This window comes from Pseudochaenichthys georgianus, chromosome 4 (genome assembly GCF_902827115.2).
Source record: "Pseudochaenichthys georgianus chromosome 4, fPseGeo1.2, whole genome shotgun sequence".
Taxonomy (NCBI): domain Eukaryota; kingdom Metazoa; phylum Chordata; class Actinopteri; order Perciformes; family Channichthyidae; genus Pseudochaenichthys; species Pseudochaenichthys georgianus.
In genome coordinates, this window is record NC_047506.1 from 12,551,485 (window position 1) to 12,575,922 (window position 24,438).

Sequence of the window (24,438 nt, forward strand, 5' to 3'; positions counted from 1 at the left end):
ACCAAATACCAGCATGCTTTGCGGCTAAAACATCCAATCAGCGTAGCTGAGGATCTTGGGTAATCGCTCGAAATGCCTACGTCTGTTTCCGGTTATTTTTATTTTGAAATTCAGTTCCTGACGAACGCCAAAAAAGCCCGAGATTATGGAATTAAACCAATAAATAAAAGCAAGGATAATTGTGTGTTATTGGTGAGTAAATAACAGTGTGTTATTTTGAAAAGAATAACAAATTAGAAGGAAAAAAAGATTTTAAAAATACGAGGCTCTGAGCCCCATGTATTTTCCTCACAAACGGCAACACTAAAGGTCTAAAATAAATAAATATTTGGGATGTTCTTGCCTTTAGATTCTCCCAATAAGTCCAAGTACAGAGGGTGACTTTGCTGTGAAAAAACACATTTCCACCAAAAAAACGTTAGCAACCATGTGTACACATTCATGAAGTAATCTTCGTCATAACTAGCAAACATCATGTACATGTACTGCACAAATAATCAGAAATAAAAACTCATTACTCGCATAAAATGACATCAAAACGCATTTTAATGGCCAAATGAACCTTAAAATAGGCATTTTCCACCGAGAATAACACAAAGGTCGGCCATTGTTGTTGATCACGTGGTCTGGGAGCTGTTGCAGCGTCCATAGCAACCACCTTAGCAACCATGAATGTGTACACATTCATGAAGTAATCTTCGTCATAACTAGCAAACTAAACATCATGTACATGTACTGCACAAATAATCAGAAATAAAAACTCATTACTCGCATGAAATGACATCAAAACGCATTTTAATGGCTAAATGAACCTTAAAATAGGCATTTTCCACCGAGAATAACACGAAGGTCGGCCATCGTTGTTGATCACGTGGTCTATGGGACGCCCTGCCCGTAGAAGCCTGACGGTCAAGGGGTCCGCTGTCCGCAATGAAGGTCTATGGGACGCCCTGCCCGTAGAAGCCTGACGGGCAAGGGGTACCCTGTACGTAATATAGCGACGGGGAGGGGCCCTGACCGTCCGTCAATATGTGACGGGATGGGAGTGAGAACGTGTCGTGCGCACACACACACACACACACACACACACACACACACACACACACACACACACACACACACACACACACACACACACACACACACACACACACACACACACACACACACACACACACACACACACACACACACACACACGCTGATGTTTGTTTTAATCTCTACCTTGCAGTGGATCCAGTATCAGAAGCAGAGGATGCTTTGGGATGAAAGCTGGATCATCAGTTACAAGAGAATAATATTTGGTAACTTGTCTCATGCTGAATCTGTTTCGGTTTACTCATACAGAAAGCTTTAGATGTTCACTTTCTTTTAGGACTTACTGTAAATGTATCCATATCGATAACTTTTGTTTGACTTTAAAGCAACAAGAATATCATTTATATACTATATGTATGTGTTGCTATTGTCTGTTTCCATGTGTCCATGTCACCATTCTCTTGCACTTTATTTTTTATTGCACTATTTAGTATTTATTTTATGCCTCATGTGTATTTTGTGTTGAATTTTTGGAGGAGCCTGGGACTAATAAGAGTTTTCTTTTCATAAACTACATTGTATTCATTGTGCATATGACAATAATACCTTTGAATTTTTGAGTTGCATTCTCAAAATGCAGTAATTCAAGTAAGAGTGGGTCAGACTTAGAAATTATTTACCCACCAATAAAAGCACATTTCATCATTATGCTCCTTTGCTGCTTTTATATTTAATCTGTAAATGAACAGTAAACTGACCCTGAGTTTATACCTGCCTCCTGTGTGCAGGTCGCACGGGGCTCCTGGGCCTCGGCAGCACCATGAGTCTGCAGCGCATCAGGAGCAACTCCACCAACAGTCAAACTACAGAGGTGACCGTGTGCACCGGAGTCAACACCTCCTTCAGACAAGACTTCATCCAGCCAGGCCTCTAGTGAGAAATATAATTTATTTATGAGTCTATCTATATAAATTACCAGAAATATGAATCCAAAAATAATAATAATTTAAAAAAGAAGATAAATTATATTCATTTTAGAAGCTTTTTAACTCTTTGGATCACTTAAAAATGGTTGCATTTCAGTTCAAGCTTAACATTTAATAGCTAGTTTAAAATGTATAATACTATATCTATCCCCAATGGGGAATTTCTATAATACAGTTGCACAGAGACAGAGTTAGAGGTTGTAAAACAGATAATTAATTTGTTTAAATGGGGGAGAAAAAGTGGCAAGTAGTGCAATAGTGATATGTAAATCAGTAAAAAAAGAATGAGTACAATATACATAGAAAGTACATGAAGCTCTAGTATCTGAAGTGTCCGTTTACTTCCCTGAATCGACTGAAATGAATTACAGGTCTAAGGAAGGTAGATACTAATCGGTCCTTGAAATAATGCATCCTTTACTTCATAATTTGAACTGTCTTGCAGTGATGGGAGGACAGTGGCAGTGAAGCACATCCAAAATAAACATTTTACGCTCTGTAAAACCATCAGGAAGGAGGTGAAAGAAGTGAGGTGAGGGAAACACTGCAGCAGAGAAGAACACAAATATTCCCTTACAGACATGAGGAAGCCTCCCCAAACCCCGCAGCTAATGATTATTTCATATTGGCTAGGCTGCTGGACCACCCGAATCTATGCAAGTTCATTGGTGGTTCTATCGAAGTTCCCTACGTCAGCATCATCACAGAGTACTGCCCCAAAGGAAGTCTGTCCGATGTCCTGCTTAATGAAGACATCCCCATCAACTGGGGCTTCAGGTGAGAAAAGAAACATTGATTTCCACTTAATTTTCATTAAAAAACAAACAAACACATTTACCATGTTCAAATTTCAATCCCTGAAGTAGTAGTTGTGGTATGAACACACTACATTCATTTGACAGCTTCTGTTGAAAGAAATGAACAAAGAGCGAATGAAATAGGATGATTTCTTATAAATGAACGGAACCATAAGCAACTATTTTGATAACCATTCAAGACATTTTAATGCAAAAAACATTCATGATTCCAGCTTTTCGAAAAGAGTTGCAGCTTGTCATTTGAATTGAAAGAAACATATTTCAAATATTTTGTATACTTGTAGTATTTCAGATGTTGCCCTTATTCCTTATTAAATGAGGAATAACTTCCTTACAGACTAAAATTCCCTATCCCATAATACAATGCAAGCTACTTGACATAAAACAGCAGTTGTATAATGTATTATTGTGTTGTGGGATTGGCTTCACTCACTGTTATTTATTATATGCCCTGAAATGTAACATATTGAAAAGACATGTGAAAAACACAAGAACATCAACTTCTAAGAGTTTTCCCCCATGTAGGCTGTCATTTGCCACTGATATCGCCCGCGGGATGTCTTACCTCCACCAGCACAAGATGTTTCATGGGAGACTTCATTCCAGAAACTGTGTAATTGACGACCGCTGGGTGTGCAAAATCTCAGGTGACAAAATCCTTCAGCGTCAAAGCATTTTGTTATACTGTGTTTTCAGTGACCACAAATCTGTGATAAGCCACTTGATGCAGTTTAATTAACACTATGAAACAAAAAGAAATATCCTTTTAAAGAAATAAGCAATTTTGTTATTCTGGAAAGGTGAAAGAAAACATCCTACCTCACCATATTTTTCTGTGTTTGTCCTCAGATTATGGGCTCACAGTCTTCAGACGGGAGGACTTTGAGGCCACCAGTAATGGCTTTAATTGTGGGAATGTAAATCGTTTATACTGTGCCCCAGAGGTCGTGCTGGGAAGCAGCCCCAACATGACGGTAGCAGCCGATGTCTACAGGTGTGTTCAAGGGTCACAGTTTAAGCAGTTAATTGTTGTTAAGTTTTGCACAAGAACATTTCAGTTAAATCAAATATGGTCAATAGTAGACAGGCTTTTTCATGTCTATGCAAAGTGTTGAATATTGAATCTTAACCACATTTGAAAATTAGATGAAAGCAATCTCTACTTTTTCCTCCTCTCCTCAGCTACTCCATTATTCTGGTTGAGATTGCAACTCGCTCTGACCTCATTTCAGTGAGTATGACAGCCCTCTTTGTAGATTACAACCTTCACTTCCTTTTGATCTTTTGTAACCAGCAGTCCTCTCCACAGCACCAGGCTGAGGGAGTGAGGGTGGATATCGCATGGCGCCCCCCTCTGCCTGAAGTCAAAGCAGGGAAAGCAGATACTGACTGTCCCAGTCAAGAAGACTACTGTGAGGTCTGACATACGTGCAGATTTTGAAACTATGTATGGAGAGAATGTGGCTAGTTACACTCTTGTTAGTGTGAATTGAATTGGCTCACACAAAAACTAGGAAGTGTTATATTATGTTATTATGTGTCGAAACCATGACTGTTTAAACATTTAAGGCAATGAGTGTTGATATATTCTCTGGAACACTTGAACAGCTTATCAAGAAGTGCTGGAATCATAATGTCCCCACGAGGCCCACGTTTGAGCAAGTGAAGAAGAATCTTGACAAAATGAACCCACACAAAGTCAGCCCTGTGGACATGATGATGAACCTGGTAATAACCCACTGGCATATGGTACAATAATGCACAACAAATAGGCATAAAGCCACATATAATTAATTTAATAACCATAAATAGCACAAATATAATGTGATGTAACTTGGATTCATTCTCCAAAACAGCAGTTACTTTTTGCCGTGTATGGTTTTGAGTTTCAGACACAGAGTTTGTTTAACTGCAGATGGAGAAGTACAGCAAACATCTGGAGGCTATAGTTGCTGAGAGAACACAGGACCTTCTTCAAGAGAAACAGAAGACGGACAGGCTGTTATACAGTGAGTCAGGATAACGGTGTGGAGTGAAAGAGTTACATTGCGCTAATAATTATTACCCAGAACACTCATGCTAGATAAAGATATTCAGGATTTGTCTTGGGGACATTGCAGAGCTAAAACTGCCATATATAGCACACCAAAGGCTGGATTTGTGGGTGATAAACATTAAAATGTGACAATATGAGTATGCTGTTGTGCATCATATAAAAAGTCACCAAGAATTACACAGTCAAATGTGTTCGCTGCCATCTAGTGGTGCAGAAGAAGCAACTTCATTATTCCTATCCATTTCCCCAAAGAATATATTGGAGACATCATTTTTTTAAGCAATGACATACATTGCTAACCCTTGTAGGTATGTTACCAAAACCAGTGGCTGATGACCTTCGTCAGGGTCGAACATCAGAGGCTCAGAGCTACTCCAACGCCACCGTCTACTTCAGGTTTGTGTTCTTAACACCGACTTACATTTATTAATGGCCATTTGTTTGATTGTAAAGTGTCTGGAGTATAACTTTTTTTATTACCAGGGATACATTTAGATAGATTTTCTCCCTCTTTGTATGTTACATGCACGTTTTTTGAAATGTAAAACTAGAACTGACTAACACTGTATTTCTCCCTGCTACAGTGACATTGTGGGCTTCACTCAGCTGTCTGGTGCCAGCACTCCCCACCAAGTCGTGGACTTCCTCAACCAGCTCTACACCAGCTTTGATGACATTATTGACAATTATGACGTCTACAAAGTGGAGACAATAGGCGATGCATGTAAGGAAGATAAACAGATTTAGAACTGCTAACAAAAAGTGATACATATTTTTAAAGCATCACTATTGAAATAGAAGATAAAGATAAATGTGTTGAGATGCAGATTCACAACTAAAATAGATTATTTAAAAGCAAAAACCAAGTTACTGTGTCACTGTCAAATGTGTGTTTTGATACATTTCTTTAATGCATCTCACTCTAACTCTTCCTGTTTTGTCTCTGACTCGGCTTCCAGACATGGTGGTCTCTGGGGTCCCTCAACAAAATGGCATCAATCATGCCGGAGAGATAGCCAGCATGGCTCTTGATCTGGTCAGTGTCTGCCACACTTTCAAGATCCCTCACAAACCCAACACACAGCTGCAGATACGCGCCGGCATCCACTCAGGTACTGATGATGTCTCACCTTTATCCACCTGCTTTTCCCAGAGGTTGGGCCGGCCCGTAGCACTGGCGTTATAGATGTTCACCTAGGGCGCCATATCTGGGGAGGGGCTGCGCTGGTAGAATTTTTTTTTTTGACCGTTGGTGCTCCTCCTAATTTTCGGCCTTGATGTAACAATATTCATAATTAAGTCAATTACACTTTTCATTTGCCCTGTACGATGGGCGCTGTAAGTGATGAAAATGGGGGATGTTTATGGCGTTATATTTGTGCCTCTATCCTGAGCACGCAATAGCCGCGTTCACACCGCAGGACTTTCCCTGGTACTTTAGTTCTTTAGTTCCGTTAGTACCAATAATGTCGCGTTCACACCGCCGGGACTACTCAGTGCCGGGAACTCTTTTGGTACTTTTTAGTCCCTGCTAGAGAGGTGGTACGAACCTGGTGACAAAAGAGTGCCAATTTCTATTCTATTTCTATTGGCTGGGCGAATTGCAAACCACGCCCCGTTAGACTCTGAATTTGTTTTGTTAGGCAGCCATTTTTTTCCTCGCTACAAAACCACATCCACACCTGAGCGAGTAGTTTTTTTGTACTTTAAAGCAGTTATGACCACACGTACTACAACACCGGAGCGGTGGAATGATGAGGAAGTGTCGGCGCTTCTGGCAATTTACTCCAAGGACGGGATGCAGCAGCTTCTACAGAAAGCAGTTCCCAACTCCAAATGTTTTGAGCGATGTTCGCTACTTGAGCTGGGTGCCGGGTAAAAATAGTGACACCTAACTTGCACTAAGGTGTGTCTGCTGCTATATATATTGCCACTGTTACATTGTTTTGAAACTACTTACACTTTATTTTACATTTCACACTGTTATTTAACTTCAATTTACATGCATACGACACACCTGGAACAGCATGATGCCGTTATTGTTATGTCTTGACTGTGCAATAAAACAAACAAACTGGCGAAGCTTTATTTATTGTGTCCCACCCCAAATTTGCAGAATAGAAGAATGTGAGAGCAGACAGGTGTCGGTGGTTGAATTTATCAGAAACACAAGTCTTACACACATAAACACAAGTAATTTATCACGTCATTTGTTTTAGATAAATAAGGGAAAACACCAAACAAGGGTTGATGTCCTTTTCCAAAATCAGCCTGAGGGGGTAATATATAATAAATACATAAAGATAAAGTCCATTGTTATAATGGGGTATTTTATTTGTAAATTACCCTTATGAACTCCATCATGTCTGAGGTCGGAAAGTAAACAAACGCCTCATACAGCGGATGGGCTTTATACCCCCTCCCCCCCCCCGTGCAGTTCTTCTTCTCTCGTTTTTTTGTTGTACTCGCCGTGAAGTGGTTTTGCGGCCTGCCAGTAAACCCAGAGAAGAAGAAGACGAAGTAACGTCAGCGTAATCGTGCCTCAGGGAAAGTACTGCGGTGTGAATGCGATTGGCACTAGCCCCCTGGCGGATTTAGTGCCGTGGTACTTTAGTGGTACTTTAGTGCCGGCACTAAAGTACCGCAAGTCCTGCGGTGTGAAAGCGGCTAATGAAACCTGTTGAGCATAGAACATGCTATTGAGCGCGCACTTGAACATTTTTGAGCACAGAGAAATATATTTTCTCTCATAAAACTTCTGCTCCGTGCGCAAGCAGACCGCTGCACGCGCTCTCTCTCTCTCCCTCGCTCGCTCGACCTCTTCACCCTGTGCGTGCTCAGCTTTGCCTGCGCTCGCTCAAGTTGTCACAGCGTTACAAATGTCAAAACCAACCAATCGGAGAACTCGAGAAGGTCAATTCTGATTGGCTGGTCCAGCGCCATGTAGAGAGAAGAGTTGCGACAGCGGAAGTCCAAAATGCTTGATCGCCACGTGGTTCAGAGAGACTCGGAAAGTTCCCGGAAGTTCGTGGCGGGTCATTTGAATCACGATTTGAATGCATTAATAACAGGATAGAAATGCAATTTTTGGTAATTAGTGGTCAATAAAGGTTTTGATTTGCAATATGTATACAACATATTGATATGTGTATGTAGTTACATCAATGTGTTTTGTTTTTTTTAAAGTAAAATGTGCTAATATTTGAGGATTAAGATAAAATAAGAAGCACTTTATTGATATCAATTGGGGAAATGTTTACGCTGCAGCAGCAAAAGACAAGGCATTGTACATTAGACAGTTAAAAGACTAGAATTGAACAATCGAAAATGTAAACATCTTAAATAGAAATAACATAGCATTACAAAAAGTAGAACATATACATAGATAGTGTGAACAGCTATTTTACCTGTTAACATATACATGTTAGGCTAACATTGCCTTGGTTACAGAGCCTGTTGCTGTTGTGTATTGCTTTGAATTCTTTAAAACAAATATTATCTTCTTAAACTTGTATTGTAGTCAGGAACATCACATCCTAATGTTTATTGATATATTTAGAGGGAGGGAAGGAAGGAAGGTTTCAAAATTCAGATTAGAATAATTTCTACCATTTCTTTAATTCATGGTGGTTTCAGTAATCCCATGGTAATTGAGGACATAAGTCATCTAAATGACTAATGTAATCTTTATGACTTTCAGAAAGGACAGGGGACCGCCAGGTGCCTATCAATGATTGTCAACTGACAGCACAATGAGTCAAAGGGCTAGCAGCAGCAGCATGATGATGTTAAATGTGTTATTTTAGGAGCATCCATGTAAATAAATGGAATTCAATAAACATTGAATAGCATGCATGCAGTTTGTCTGTGCCTTTTCCTCTGTGTTGTCCTGGCATATAGTCTCCCCCATGGTTTGCTGTGCTGCCTGGGGATGCTCCAATCGCTCAGAGAAAGGAGTATGAATGTACGGCTTCCCCACTGACACAGAGAGGAGGAAAGAATGGCTGTCAGCAGGAGCAATTTAACTATCACAAAAGATAACAACAGTAACAAAACATGTGAGGTAATCATATTTTTCACAAAACAAAGACCACACCATTGGGAAGCTTAACGTCTGTTTAATAAAAATAAGGAACAGGGAGAGGCTTGCAAAACTCTGAGAGTTGAGACTCAGGTGCAGGGTGAGGGTCTCATTGCAGGTCTTCAGGCTCCATTGAATCCCCCTGGGGTTCTTGTGCTGAAAGAGGGAGACAAAGACAGCAGAAAGGGTTGGATACATCTAGCAACCTATAGGATTTGAAACTTACCTTGTGTTTTCACTCTCACTTAAGTCCCTCTCCCTTTGCCATCAATCCAACATCAGCTGAGCTGAAACATAATGCAGACAGGTAATAATTAACAGAATCACAAGGACAATATGGCTCTGCTAAAAACACTCACCCATAAGTTACGTTTTTGTTTACTGTTTGGAAGTCTCAAATATCTACTCTAAATCCATATCAATAGCGATGTATCACAAAAATAGCTCTTCCTTATTATTCATCCATCCATCTTCTCCCGCTTATCCGTGGTCGGGTCGCGGGGGTAGCAGTTCCAGCAGAGAGCCCCAAACTTTCTTTTCCCTGGCGACATCAACCAGCTCTGACTGGGGGATCCCAAGGCGCTCCCAGGCCAGCGAAGAGATATAATCCCTCCACCTGGTCCTAGGTCTACCCCTTGGTCTCTTCCCAGCTGGACGTGCCTGGAACACCTCCCTAGGGAGGCGCCCAGGTGGCATCCTAACTAGGTGCCCGAACCACCTCAACTGGCTTCTTTCGACGCGAAGGAGGAGCGGCTCAACTCCGAGTCCCTCCCTGATGACCGAACTTCTCACCTTATCTCTAAGGGAGACACCAGCCACCCGGCGGAGGAAACCCATCTCGGCCGCTTGTATCCGCGATCTCGTTCTTTCGGTCATGACCCATCCTTCATGACCATAGGTGAGGGTAGGAACGAAAATGGCCCGGTAGACAGAGAGCTTTGCCTTCCGGCTCAGCTCCCTTTTCGTCACAACGGTGCGGTAAAGCGACTGCAATACCGCTCCCGCTGCTCCGATTCTCCGGCCCATCTCACGCTCCATTGATCCCTCACTCGAGAACAAGACCCCGAGATACTTGAACTCCTTCACTTGGGGTAAGGACTCATTCCCTACTTGGAGTGGACAGTCCATCGGTTTCCTGCTGAGAACCATGGCCTCAGATTTGGAGGTGCTGATCCTCATCCCAGCCGCTTCACACTCGGTTGCGAACCGATCCAGTGAGTGCTGAAGGTCGCAGACCGATGAAGCCATCAGAACCACATCATCTGCAAAAAGCAGTGGTGCAATCCTTAGTCCACCGAACTGCAGACCCCCCCCCCCACGACTACGCCTCGAAATCCGATCCATGTATATTACAAACAGGATTGGTGACAAAGCGCAGCCCTGGCGGAGGCCAACCCTCACCGGAAATGGGTCCGACTTACTGCCGAGGACTCGGACACAGCTCTCGCTTTGGGAGTACAGAGATTGGATGGCCCTGAGTAGAGACCCCCTCACCCCATACTCCCGCAGCACCTCCCACAGTAACTCCCTGGGAACCCGGTCATACGCCTTCTCCAAGTCTACAAAACACATGTAGACCGGATAAGCGTACTCCCAGGCCCCCTCCAGGATCCTTGCGAGAGTAAAAAGCTGATCCGTCGTTCCACGACCAGGACGGAATCCGCATTGTTCCTCCTCAATCTGAGGTTCGACAATCGGCCTGACCCTCCTTTCGAGTACCTTGGAGTAAACTTTCCCGGGGAGGCTGAGTAGTGTGATGCCTCTGTAATTGGCACACACCCTCTGATCCCCCTTTTTGAAAAGGGGGACCACCACCCCGGTCTGCCACTCCTTCGGTACCGTTTCCGACTTCCACGCAACGTTGATGAGACGTGTCAACCATGACAGTCCCTCAACACCCAGAGCCTTCAGCATTTCCGGGCGGATCTCATCCACCCCCGGGGCTTTGCCACTGTGGAGTTGTTTGACGACCTCAGTGACCTCCCCCCGGGAGATTGGCGTTGATCCCCCGTCATACTCCAGCTCTGCCTCTAACATAGAGGGCGGAGTTGTCGGGTTCAGGAGTTCCTCAAAGTGTTCCTTCCAACGTCCCAACACTCCATCAGTTGAGGTCAACAACGTCCCATCCTTACTGTACACAGCTTGGATGGTTCCCTGCTTCCCCCTCCTGAGGTGTCGGACAGTTTTCCAGAACAACTTTGGTGCCGCCCGAAAGTCCTTCTCCATGTCTTCTCCGAACTTCTCCCACACCCGCTGCTTTGCCTCGGCCACGGATGAGGCTGCTGCCCTTCGGGCCTGTCGGTACCTTGCAACTGCTTCGGGAGTCCCCCGGGATAACAAATCCCTGAAGGCCTCCTTCTTCAGTCGGACGGCTTCCCTGACCACCGGTGTCCACCAGGAGGTTCGAGGGTTACCGCCCCTTGAGGCACCTAAGACCTTGAGACCACAGCTCCCCACCGCGGCTTCGGCAATAGAGGCTTTGAACACCGACCACTCTGGTTCAATGTCCCCAACCTCCACAGGAATGCCCGAAAAGCTCCGCCGGAGGTGTGAGTTGAAGGCCTCCTGAACTTGGGCCTCCTCCAGACGTTCCCAGTTCACCCGAACTACACGTTTGGGCTTACCAGGTCTATCCAGAGGCTTCCCCCGCCACTCGACCCAACTCACCACCAGATGGTGATCAGTTGACAACTCCGCCCCTCTCTTTACCCGAGTGTCCAAAACATACGGCCTCAGGTCCGATGATACGATAACGAAATCGATCATGGACCTTCTGCCTAGGGTGCTCTGGTACCACGTACACTTATGAGCATCCTTATGTTCGAACATGGTGTTTGTTATGGCCAATCCATGACTAGCACAGAAGTCCAGTAACAAACCACCACTCCGGTTCAGATCAGGGGGGCCGTTCCTCCCAATCACGCCCCTCCAAGTGTCTCCATCATTGCCCACATGTGCGTTGAAGTCTCCCAGCAAGACTAAGGAGTCCCCTTCAGGAGCCCCATACAGGACTCTTTCCAGGGTCTCCAAGAAGGCCGAATACTCTGAACTGCTGTTGGGTGCATAAGCACACACAACAGTCAGAGTTTTCCCCCCCATAACCCGCAGGCGTAGGGAGGCGACCCTCTCGTCCACTGGGGTAAACTCCAACAACGAAGCACCTAACCGGGGACTTGTGAGTATCCCCACACCCGCCCGGCGCCTCACACCTTGAGCAACTCCGGAGAAGAATAGAGTCCAACCCCTATCCAGAAGTAAGGTTCCAGAGTCCTTATTATTGTGTAACGTTAACTATAATATACTAGCTTGAACTCCAAAATGGATATCCTCATTTCACCACCTCCACCCACTACAATCACAAACCCCAATGTAATATTTAACTAATATTTAACTCCCTCCACCCCGGATAAAAGCACGTTAAGAAGCCCCTTTTCTCTAATTCCACAACGTTGGAAGAAATAACATTAAGAGAACGGATTAATAGGCTGTTCATGGTTAACGTGTGTTGCTAGCTTTACCCGGTATCCTAGCCTAATCTGTTTAGTTGTCCGGTTGAAAATTAAGGCAAGCTCTATGCCCATTGTAGAACAGGAAACAGAAGTTGGTCCAGGTTCTGGTCAACCCAAAATGTTGATAGAAAGAGAAACTTTTGTCATTCTGCCACCTCTAATGCTTACAGCAAGTAATCAATACCTCAGAAGGGTTCATGTATGTAGGCTATGGTTTGTTAGCTGTTTGCTTAAACTACCCCTATAGCTATGTTGCCAGCTAGCAAACTCAGGCATTGACAATAACGTGATATCAGAAAACTAGAAATGTATAACTCACCTGACACTGTGGCGTACTATTCTCTTCATTCAAGTCTGTCATGTCCTGTAAATGCATGTGTACATGTCAACGACGGATGTGTAATAAGAACGTCAACAGCCTGATGGCAACCGAAAATCCCTCTCTCATCTCAGATAGAAGATATGATTGGAGACGATCAGAATTGACCTTCTCGAGTTCTCCGATTGGTTGGTTTTGTGGCACATTTATAACGCTGTGACAACTTGAGCGAGCGCAGGCAAAGCCGAGCACGTACAGGGTGGAGAGGTCGAGCGAGGGAGAGAGAGCGCGTGCAGCGGTCTGCTTACGCACGGAGCAGGAGTTTTATGAGAGAAAATATATTTCTCTGTGCTCAAAAATGTTCAAGTGCACGCTCAATCGCATTTTCTATGCTCAACATGTTTCATTGCGTGCTCAGGATAGAGTCACAAATATAACGCCATAGCTGTTGGCTTATCTGGCGCCCGCAGCTCACAGCCAAAGTGAGCGTGGGCGCGAGCGAGGGAGAGAGAGAGCACCGGTACCGGCGCTGTTGTTATTAGAATGGTGCTAGCTGCTCTATCGGATATAAGAAGAAGATGTTTCTACAATAATGTGGAGGGAGAGGCCTCTCCTGTCAGACTGAGAGGCTGATAACTACAGCTCAGTGAGGTAAAGGACTGAGTGTTTAGATAGTTCACTTTAGTCTAAGTTATCTAAGTGGGTCTCAAACGGTTTGATCACAATGTATGTAAACCGGCACTCCTTTATAATTATTGGGATAAACAGGTTTGAAATCAATCCAATGTATACAGTATACTATAGGACAGTAACCAAAAATATCGTTTTAAACTGGAGAGATTAAAAGCACGAATAAATAAATGTTAACTAGGTAAAATAAGATATGAAAGAACAACAAAAATAAAATAAGTTTCATTCATTTGTTATTGGCTATGGTAGGTTATTGGTTATGTTCACATACTTATTTGATTAATAAAATGTAAACCGATCTTTTTCATAATGGGTGTTTAGAGTTGTACCCCTAGATCTATAGTAATTCTGCTCAAAGTGCACCAGATTGAAGCATTTTACTTTAAAATGTTCAAAAAAATCTTCCCGGGGGGGCATACCCCTGGACATAGGCGGATTTTGCAGGGGGGCAGGGGGGGCATTGCCCCCCTAGTGGCTGAAATATGTTACAGCATTACTACGTCTAAAGCTATTCCGATACAAATATTTCGTATGTCAATATTTTAATAGATGTAATATGATTGTTACAATACAAATCTGAATAATATCATGTTTTGGTTAAAACAATTTTATTTTTGAGCAGTCGCATGTTGTGACGTGTGTGTGTGACGTATGAGGTTAAGGACACAAGTTCCCTTGCTTTTTTTTCAGCTATTGTATTACAATAATTAGCAGTAATGGTTATGCGCCGATTTTTTCAACGTTTAAGGCGTCTACTTCTGCACTAAGTAGGACACTGGTTCATAATATTGTTCAAGTAACCAAGGGATATAGTAGTTATCAAATAAGTATAAGATGTGCACAGTTATGATACGTTTTACAGTTGTAATGCACTGTTGTTGGGGGGAGAGACCGCCCCTTCCATATGAGTGTGTGTGTACGGCGGGCATGAGGCGTGCATGACTAGACGAGTTGTGTTCATATGTGGAAAAGTCATACTCAGTGCGGTGAACGCTGGCTTTATTGCTACTGTATCCGTCGCACCCCACGCAATAGTTGGGACTGTGTACTGACGTCAGTAAAAAAGGTTTGCCCCCCCCAAGCGCAAATGTCAAACTCCGCCTATGCCCCTGGACCCCCCTAGAAGATGTGATGTCCACCCAGAGGTCGCGTTAACCGAATATTTTCCGTCTATGACGGATTTTTTTTAACAATGACGGACAAATCTGAAAGCAGTCCGTCATTTTGACAGATTAGAACAAACTCGGAACAGCGCCAAAGTTTCCCCGCAGCGAGGCTCCGGTGTTATGCATGCCCTCCAAAAAGGAAATTATACCATTTCCAAACCTAACTGCCGTACAAATCATTGAAATGTCTGTGAGTTTTGGCTTTACGCTGTGCACGCTCCCGCGAGGTGCAGCAGCCATGCATAATACGGCGCATGTGAACTGTCCCTCCCCCCCCCCCCCCCCGTTGACAGTTCACAAGCATGCTTCCCCCCCCTCGTCAGAGTTGTGTAAAGGCCGACGGGTAATTCTGGATTTTGACGGAAGTTTTACGATCCTGTCCGTCAAAATGACAGGCAGCGAAAAAGTCTAGCGCAACCTCTGCGTCCACCCCCCATTCTATTGTGTATTCCTTGGATACTCTATTGATCTTTATCTTTTCTATTGTAACGATTCTCTGGCTGGGGCGCCAGCTCAAATCTCGCCTAGGGCTGCAAATTGTCCCTGACTGTCAGTGCCAGTGGCGAGCGGTGACTTTTATACCTAGGCCCTCTGACCCCCCCCCCCCCCCCCTTCTCTCTCGAAAAAAGAAGAGATATTACGTCACAGCGTATACTTCAGCGGAATATGAAAACAGCGGCCCGGGGTGCAAATGACATCAATGACAGCGACCCTCTACCACACAAAACAACACCATTTATATAAATCATAAATCTATCGATTACATTTATGATTCGAAAATAATAAAAGTAGGGTAGACATGTGGATATTATCCGGCTGAACAAAATGTGCATTTATCTAACAGGTTCGTTTTCCACAGACCTTATTTCGAGCTATTTTCCAAAATCCTATGGAGAAATCCCATTGGTTTCTGTCGAGGGAACCCGAGCGCGGGTTACTTCCGGGTTTTAGGACGCGTCACTGCACCACTTGCATAGACTTCACAGCGGGCGGAACTTGTCGTTTTATGTTTAAAGTGTTAATAGGACACTTTAAGTTATCTTGGCTCTAGCTTTTAAGCATGTTGTTTATGTTCACAATACATTCTTTGCAACAGATTTGTATTAAGTAAAAGAGAGAACATTGTAACTTTAACAATAAAGTAATGTAAAATAAACATACATTGTCCTAAGACTAAGGGCCCCTGCATTGTCCTTATTCAGTTGTAGTGTTTAGACAATAGTATTCGACTATAGTGTATTATATTCACTGCTGTTTAAATCTCCCAGGACCTGTTGTCGCCGGTGTGGTTGGCACCAAAATGCCTCGCTACTGCCTGTTTGGGGACACTGTCAACACTGCGTCCCGTATGGAATCAACAAGTGAAGGTATTTATTAGATACACCGAATTAATGTCTCAAAGTGGAAACATGAACATCAAATCAATTTCAGTATTTTTTTCTTCATCATCTGAACATCTACATGACTTCTGTGTGCTTTTTCTTACATTGTCCAGCATTTATTCAAACGTGTGTCAACAGTGTTGTTGTAACTGGCTTCAATGGCAGTTCAGAAATAGCCTTTGGCCGCTGCTGCTCTCATGCCAAAGAGATTGTGTCTGTGTTTGCTCACCTGTACAGCAGAGAGGAGTTACAACATGGAAGTATTACAGTGTGCTAATCCTCCACACTAGACTATTGGGTTAATAGAAATACACTAAACGACTGTATGCTCAAAAGTCAAGAAACAAACGCTTATAAAACCTTTAATACGAGATAAATTTTGACCTAAAAGGCTTCATTAGGAAATGTTTTAATGAGCTGAGGTTTGTGCACCGCTACAGTACTTTTGCTTGCCCATTTTACAAATATGCTTTTAAATCACCATGTGAAAAATAGATAATAATGTGTGTTGCAAAGTGTGCAAATTACATACTTGGTCTTTGCTGTTTGTCTAACATAATTACAGACGGGCCTTAGAGATCTTATACTTCGTTGTTATTGGACCTATAATGTAAATGCCACTTAGAACAGAAATACATTTTTGTAAGTATGACTTGCACACAATAAAAAATAGGTCACCTTGTGAGGGAAACTTCTGAAGCAATTGGAGTCAGGACTCAGAGAGACACGAGGAGAGCTGGAGCTTCGATGGCAAACACTGACGGTTTATTTGGAGACATTTCACAGGCCACGATTTGACCACACGGTAGAGATGCCACAATCAATTTTGAAGAACCCTCCTGTAGTTCGACGTTTTAACTAGTTCAGAGTGTAATAATCAACATTCTTCAATAGATAGACTAAACAGCTGAGAGACACTGAATCACATTTGTTATTGCTTATGGTTCGGGGTCATATACACCCCGAGAAGGATGTTTTCCAGGTGTCCCATAACAATAACTATCTCTAACCGAGAGTTGCCCGGTCATAGACTGGTAACAACAACAAAATGCTAGGGCAGCCCCTCCTTAAGGGAGATAACGGCTGCTCAAGGCTGGGCATCTGCGTCAGAGGGCGAAAGATGACATGCAAGGGAAATTATTCCCCAACAGTTAACTACAGATACAAGGCAAACTGAATTGTAGGACATCTGTATGGATGTGACAATAATGATTTGATAAAAAATGTAGTATATATACTATATACAGTGGGGCAAAAAAGTATTTAGTCAGCCACCAATTGTGCAAGTTCTCCCACTTAAAAAGATGAGAGGCCTGTAATTTTCATCCTAGGTATACCTCAACTACAGTATGAGAGACAAAATGAGAAGAACAAAAATCCAGAAGATCACATAATTTAACATGATTTAAAAAAAAATGTATTTGCAAATTATGGTGGAAAATAAGTATTTGGTCAATAACAAAAGTTCATCTCAATACTTTGTTATATACCCTTTGTTGGCAATGACAGAGGTCAAACGTTTTCTGTAAGTCTTCACAAGGTTTTCACACACTGTTGCTGGTATTTTGGCCCATTCCTCCATGCAGATCTCCTCTAGAGCAGTGATGTTTTGGGGCTGTCGCTGGGCAACACGGACTTTTAACTCCCTCCAAAGATTTTCTATGGGGTTGAGATCTGGAGACTGGCTAGGCCACTCCAGGACCTTGAAATGCTTCTTACGAAGCCACTCCTTCGTTGCCCGGGCGGTGTGTTTGGGATCATTGTCATGCTGTAAGACCCAGCCACGTTTCATCTTCAATGCCGTTGCTGATGAAAGGAGGTTGTCACTCAAAATCTCACGATACATGGCCCCATTCATTCTTTCCTTTACACGGATCAGTCGTCCTGGTCCCTTTGCAGAAAAACGGCCCCAAAGCATGATGTTTCCACCCCATGTTTCACAGTAGGTATGGTGTTCTTTGGATGCAACTCATCATTCTTTCTCCTCCAAACACGTCGAGTTGAGTTTTTACCAAAAAGTTCTATTTTGGTTTCATCTGACCATATGACATTCTCCCAATCCTCTTCTGGATCATCTAAATGCTCTCTAGCAAACGACGGGCCTGGACATGTACTGGCTTAAGCAGGGGGACACGTCTGGCACTGCAGGATTTGAGTCCCTGGCGGCGTACTGTGTTACTGATGGTAGCCTTTGTTACTTTGGTCCCAGCTCTCTGCAGGTCATTGACTAGGTCCCCCCGTGTGGTTCTGGGATTTTTGCTCACCGTTCTTGTGATCATTTTGACCCCACGGGGTGAGATCTTGCGTGGAGCCCCAGATCGAGGGGAGATTATCAGTGGTCTTGTATGTCTTCCATTTTCTAATAATTGCTCCCACAGTTGATTTCTTCACACCAAGCTGCTTACCTATTGCAGATTCAGTCTTCCCAGCCTGGTGCAGGTCTTTTGTTTCTGGTGTCCTTTGACAGCTCTTTGGTCTTGGCCAGGCCCGGACTGGCCATCGGGAGGACCAGGAGGTTTCCCGATGGCCTGGCCTGTTAAGTGGCCTGCTGGCCTGAGGATTTTTTTTTTTTATACGTATGTATTGTGAACGCAACGCTGTGCAAATGTGGGTCTGACTCTGCCTCACAGAGGGTGACTGGCTGTCTACATGATGTGGCCTGCCGACATGGCCACTTTCATACAGATCATACTCGATTGGTCTCTGTGTGTCATTCAAGATCGGGAGGGTGTGTGTTGTGTGGCGCGAGCGAGTGAGATAAACCGCGCACACCGGTTACGTGTATTGTTGTTGTTGTTAGCATCTGGTGCTAGCTAGCTGCGCTAACGGATATAAGGAGCTGTTTCAACAACAAGGTGGAGGAGAGTCCTCTCCTGTCAGACTGAGAGGCTGATAACTACAGCTCAGGTGAGGTAAAGGACTCTTGAGTGTTTAGTTTAGTGTTTACTCTGTGGGTCTCAAACGGTTTGGTCACCATTTATGTAAACACATATTTCCATTTGAGGGGGGAGTGATTAGTAAAATATGCATGAATAATAAAAAAAAAACGTTAAACAATTAAAACTTGTTGAGAGCTAAAACTAGTCCTTGCTGCTGCCTCAGGGTTAGGAGGAGCAGGGGGAGGAGAGGGAGACAGGTGAGGCTGATTCAGGAGCACATACACACTCACAACTATAAATGAACCAAAAACAAATAAATAAACAAGTTTCAATGTTTTTTCATATTGGATATGGGATGTTATTGGTTATGGCCATGTTATTATGATTTTATGATTATTTAAATGTATACAGTTATGTTTCATATGGGTGTAGTCTCTTTATTTCCCCCTCAAAATGCACCAGATTGATGCATTTAAGTCCAACATTAAAAAAAAAATCTTACCGGGGGAGCATGCCCCCGGACCCCCCTATAGGATTTGAGGTCCACCCCCGCTTAAAATATGTTCACATGTTCACAAATAGATTTGCAATTTTTTTTAAATAGTAACCCATGTCCATATGTTTATTTTGAGGTAGTAGATTTAGAGCGCTATCATTATGGGCAGCAACGCTGTAAAAATTGACAAATAAATCCAGCAAAATGGCACAAAAAACTGGTAGTGGCCTGGCTGGGTGTATAATTCCCGGCCTGACTTATTGTCCCAGTCCGGCCCTGGTCTTGGCCATAGTGGAGTTTGGAGTGTGACTGTTTGAGGTTGTGGACAGGTGTCTTTTATACTGATAACGAGTTCAAAGGTGCCATTAATACAGTTAACGAGTGGAGGACAGAGGAGGCTCTTAAAGAAGAAGTTACAGGTCTGTGAGAGCCAGAAATCTTGTTTGTTTGTAGGTGACCAAATACTTATTTTACCGAGGAATTTACCAATTAATTCATTAAAAATCCTACAATGTGATTTCCTGGATTCTTTCCCCCCATTCTGTCTCTCATAGTTGAAGTGTACCTAGGATGAACATTACAGGCCTCTCTCATCTTTTTAAGTGGGAGAACTTGCACAATTGGTGGCTGACTAAATACTTTTTTGCCCCACTGTACTATACTGTAAATATTACAAGATAAATCCATCACCTTTTTTATTTTGATTGGCTATTGATCATCTAGTGTAATACAAATCATTTTGATTTTTAAAACTAAAGCATGAAGCTTATAAACCGTGCAGGCTACATTACACATAAGTATGCAAACAGATAATAAAAAACATACTCCTGCAACAATTAATATCAGGCATGCATTGTTCATATTATGCAATATAAAATGTTGAGTATTTCTCTATAATTATGTTTACAGCACTGAAGATCCAGGTGAGTGGTGCCACGGCCAACCTGCTTCACACACTCAAAGGTTACATTCTGACCTGCAGAGGAACATTTAATGTTAAGGTAAAGTTGTGTTGTTACTGTATGCATGTTTCCTTATATATGTTACTGAAGACAGGATAATAAAACATTTAATATCTATTTATCAATATTTAAACAAATGTGTACATCTCATTTGTAGAGTGGCTTTTAAACCCTTTTATTTGTTTGTGTTATGCAGACACGTATTTCTATTATTTTGTGAATCAAAGTCCTACAGTATCAATCAGGATCTATTGCAGGACTGTTGCACTTTATGCCCTTTCATTCTTTGGTATATGCTGTAGAATCTATGAAAGACTAATAGATGCAGCGAGAAACATAATCAAGATGATAGCCTCCCTATTATTATATCTTTATTGAACAAGGATAATGCATACAAATACATTAATCTAAAAAAGAGAAGAAAACGTATCTGCCAGATCATAGCTTAAAGCAAATGTCCATCTGCAAATATTAAGACAAGGGATTTGTGAGTCCGAGAAAAAAGATCACAGGAAAGTTCAAAACTTCCATCCAAGTGAAAATATACTGGGTGTGTCTGTTATTTTCTGTGCTTGTATTGAAGGTTTGTATGATCCAGCTCCTATACCCCAGCTGTAATTTAAGACCTTTCTCTGGGTAGTGCCAGTGTGATTATGGGGAGGGGTTTCTTCTCAGTCCCAGCGGACAGGGCGGCTGACACTTGTGATGTCTTGTTAAGGTGTGGCCCCAGCTGCTGCTCTCCCCCCCCCCCCCCCTTCAACCCTAATGGCTTTATTTAAAATTCAAAGGGACACATGCTTTGCAATATGACTCTCTTCTCTCTCTCAAACACTCTTTCATTTGTTCTTGACCAAACAGGGAAAAGGAGACATGACAACCTGGTGGCTTGAAGCAAAGAGAGACGACTTCACAGACCCACTGCTCAATACATCTGCTTCCTCAGGATTCCCTGTGTCCGTTAGTGACTAGCTCTGGGTCAAGCTGAAAATGTGATCATAACTGTATATGAACTGGTCAGGCATTGTGTTGTGCACTTTAAATTGTCCAGTAAAGTATATTGAGATTAAATGCGCAGAAATACTGATACTAAAAGTTTACTATGAATTTAATGTCATACTGTACTGTAAATCCAATAGATGTTACCAATCAAGTGTTTAAAAGTGTTTGTCAGTATCACGGCTCCATTGTTGGGACAAGATGTGATGATGAAAAACCCTCTGATAATACCTTGTAGAAGTTACTAGAAATGTCTCCAAAAAAAAAGAAGATTATGCAGAGAATCATGCCAGAGTTGGGCAAATGCTTTCTGTTTTAAATTGCACATTATCATTATACTCATATTTAGCTTTATTTATATTTTTGCAATCTAAGGCACTTGAAAATTAAAGGTAAAGGGGATATTCACTGCCTGAAATGTAAGATCTTTTACAATAAATACATTAAACTGTATAGCTTATTGCTTAGATAAACTCCATCTGAATCCTCACAGATCAAACTGGTATCCTTTTGCACAGGACAATCATTGGTATAAATAATAAATATTGATTTGTATTACAATTATGGCACCAGTTTTACACATGTTGCATCTTGGAAATAGAAAAACTGAGTCATAACGCTATTAGTTTAAATTTGTTTTTTTTCTGCTAAGATAAATCATTATGTATTTTAATGCCTAAATTGTCCTTAAAATGTGTGTACAAGTAGCCTATTTTGGAGTCAAATCTGCTTCACACACTCAGAGGTTACATTCTGACCTGTAGAGAAACACTGTTAAGGTAATGTTAAAGTTGTATTATATATTATGTATGTTACCTTATTTATGTTACTGAAGAGAGGGTTATAAAAAATAGAATATCTATTCATTCATATTTTAACATTTACCTCTGTCAATTTGTAAATGTGCATTTATCTAGTGGCTTTTGTCTTTTTTATAACCACTTTTGTATTTATTTATTTATTTGATTCAGTCTTGTTGTTGTTGATGTAGAATAGGTTAGTAGATTATGATTTAAATCCTTAATGTATTACTTTTGTCAATTAAGAATGTACAGTCTGCAGAAGCTAGGGTGTTCTTACTGTACCGTGTAATAAGCAATTTTATTGTATTGTTTTTTATATTCATTGTTAAAATTGCATTAAAGTTACCCAAGGTCATAATTGTGTTTATTCGACTGTTTTAATACTAAGCTTAAGTCATCATTAAAACGCTTAATAAAAAAGAATTGCACTTCAAAACACTTGAAATACCTTATACAGCCAAGAGCCAATCATATTGAGCCGTGTACCGTTGCTAGACAACGAACCAGCCAATTAGCGTGCTGTTTGGTTTGCGTGCACTGGAGTGGACTGTCATTCGGACCGACATGGCTTCAGGAGCTGCTGGATCGGGAAGCTAGGAGCAGACATTTGGGGGGAACGCTTACAACTGCAACGTTAAGTATGTAAGCGACACATTTTTGTATTCTCTTTTTATTAACATATTGAAACTAGTCAGCTTGTTTTGCTGAGACTTGGTTTCAATGTCAAGTTGACCGACTGCTGTGTACTATAAAGGAACAGCTTAATGTTTGTTTTGCTTTATTTTGATTTAAACCAAAACATGATCTTTTGAGTGAACGGTGTGCTGATCATGCATTAAGGCAACCCTGTCTCCTAAAAATTACGTTCCCACAGAACTAAACTGCATTCTCAATTACGTTTAGCTAGAAACGTATTTTCTCCCACGTTACGTTTGTTATGTATGGAAGCCCATTTCCGCCACTTGAAAAAAATAAAATCCCCATGAAAAGTCATAATTATGAGATAAAAAAGTCGAAATAATGAGATAAAAAGTCATAATAATGAGATAAAAAAGTCGAAATAATGAGATAAAAAGTCATAATTATGAGATAAGAAAGTCGAAATAATGAGATAAAAAGTCATAATAATGAGATAAAAAGTCATAATTATGAGATAAAAAAGTCGAAATAATGAGATAAAAAGTCATAATTATGAGATAAGAAAGTCGAAATAATGAGATAGAAAGTCATAATAATGAGATAAGAAAGTCGAAATAATGAGATAAAAAGTCATAATTATGAGATAAGAAGTGCGCATGCGCTGCAGTGGCGCTGTCTTTAAAGGTCCCTTCATCACCTTGCTGCTCTCCACCATGCAAACAGCATCTATCTAGTCCTAAATAAGGTAACTATTACAGGTGACTTTTGTAAATGTTAGATGTTACATATAGCCTATGCAGCTATGAACTACAACAATGCAGTTCATAGCTTTGACATTACCTGTTATGAACTATACGCCACTAATGACAATAGTGTAGGCATACTGCTGCTGTGAGTTGCTCTAACTCTAACCCGTGAACGTTACCACACAACTATAGGCATATATATTATATATATATTATATTCATAACAGGTAATGTCAAAGCTATAAACTGCATTGTTGTAGTTTAGCTGCAATATAGGCTATATGTAACATCTAACATTTACAAAAGTCACCTGTAATAGTTACCTTATTTAGGACTAGATGCCGTTTGCATGGTGGAGAGCAGCAAGGTGATGAAGGGACCTTTAAAGACAGCGCCACTGCAGCGCATGCGCACTTCTTATCTCATAATTATGACTTTTTATCTCATAATTATGACTTTTTATCTCATTATTTCGACTTTCTTATCTCATTATTATGACTTTTTATCTCATAATTATGACTTTTTATCTCATTATTTCGACTTTCTTATCTCATAATTATGACTTTTTATCTCATTATTATGACTTTTTATCTCATAATTATGACTTTTTATCTCATTATTTCGACTTTTTTATCTCATAATTATGACTTTTTATCTCATTATTATGACTTTTTATCTCATAATTTCGACTTTCTTATCTCATAATTATGACTTTTTATCTCATTATTATGACTTTTTATCTCATAATTATGACTTTTTATCTCATTATTTCGACTTTTTTATCTCATAATTATTACTTTTCATGGGGATTTTATTTTTTTCAAGTGGCGGAAATGGGCTTCCATAGTTATGAACGTATCTCAAATACGTTT

General features: G+C 41.5%; 2 protein-coding genes across 2 annotated transcripts in view; both read left to right on the plus strand.

Annotated features, from left to right (window-relative positions):
* The window catches only part of LOC117445549 (atrial natriuretic peptide receptor 2-like), a 52,244-nt gene extending 30,893 nt beyond the window's left edge, over window positions 1-21,351 (plus strand). The window contains exons 8-23 of the mRNA XM_034081289.1: window positions 1,232-1,304; window positions 1,827-1,971; window positions 2,470-2,556; window positions 2,658-2,801; window positions 3,368-3,489; window positions 3,692-3,836; window positions 4,025-4,073; window positions 4,158-4,259; window positions 4,451-4,570; window positions 4,758-4,851; window positions 5,207-5,294; window positions 5,483-5,622; window positions 5,858-6,010; window positions 15,932-16,030; window positions 20,330-20,421; window positions 21,241-21,351. Coding sequence (XP_033937180.1) covers window positions 1,232-1,304; window positions 1,827-1,971; window positions 2,470-2,556; window positions 2,658-2,801; window positions 3,368-3,489; window positions 3,692-3,836; window positions 4,025-4,073; window positions 4,158-4,259; window positions 4,451-4,570; window positions 4,758-4,851; window positions 5,207-5,294; window positions 5,483-5,622; window positions 5,858-6,010; window positions 15,932-16,030; window positions 20,330-20,421; window positions 21,241-21,351 — 1,764 coding nt within the window. The remainder of the gene's footprint in view (window positions 1-1,231; window positions 1,305-1,826; window positions 1,972-2,469; window positions 2,557-2,657; window positions 2,802-3,367; window positions 3,490-3,691; window positions 3,837-4,024; window positions 4,074-4,157; window positions 4,260-4,450; window positions 4,571-4,757; window positions 4,852-5,206; window positions 5,295-5,482; window positions 5,623-5,857; window positions 6,011-15,931; window positions 16,031-20,329; window positions 20,422-21,240) is intronic.
* A 1,389-nt stretch (window positions 21,352-22,740) lies between these two features.
* The window catches only part of LOC117445707 (afadin- and alpha-actinin-binding protein-like), a 30,072-nt gene continuing 28,374 nt past the window's right edge, over window positions 22,741-24,438 (plus strand). The window contains exon 1 of the mRNA XM_034081523.1: window positions 22,741-22,819. The gene's annotated coding sequence lies outside the window, so the exon portion shown is untranslated. The remainder of the gene's footprint in view (window positions 22,820-24,438) is intronic.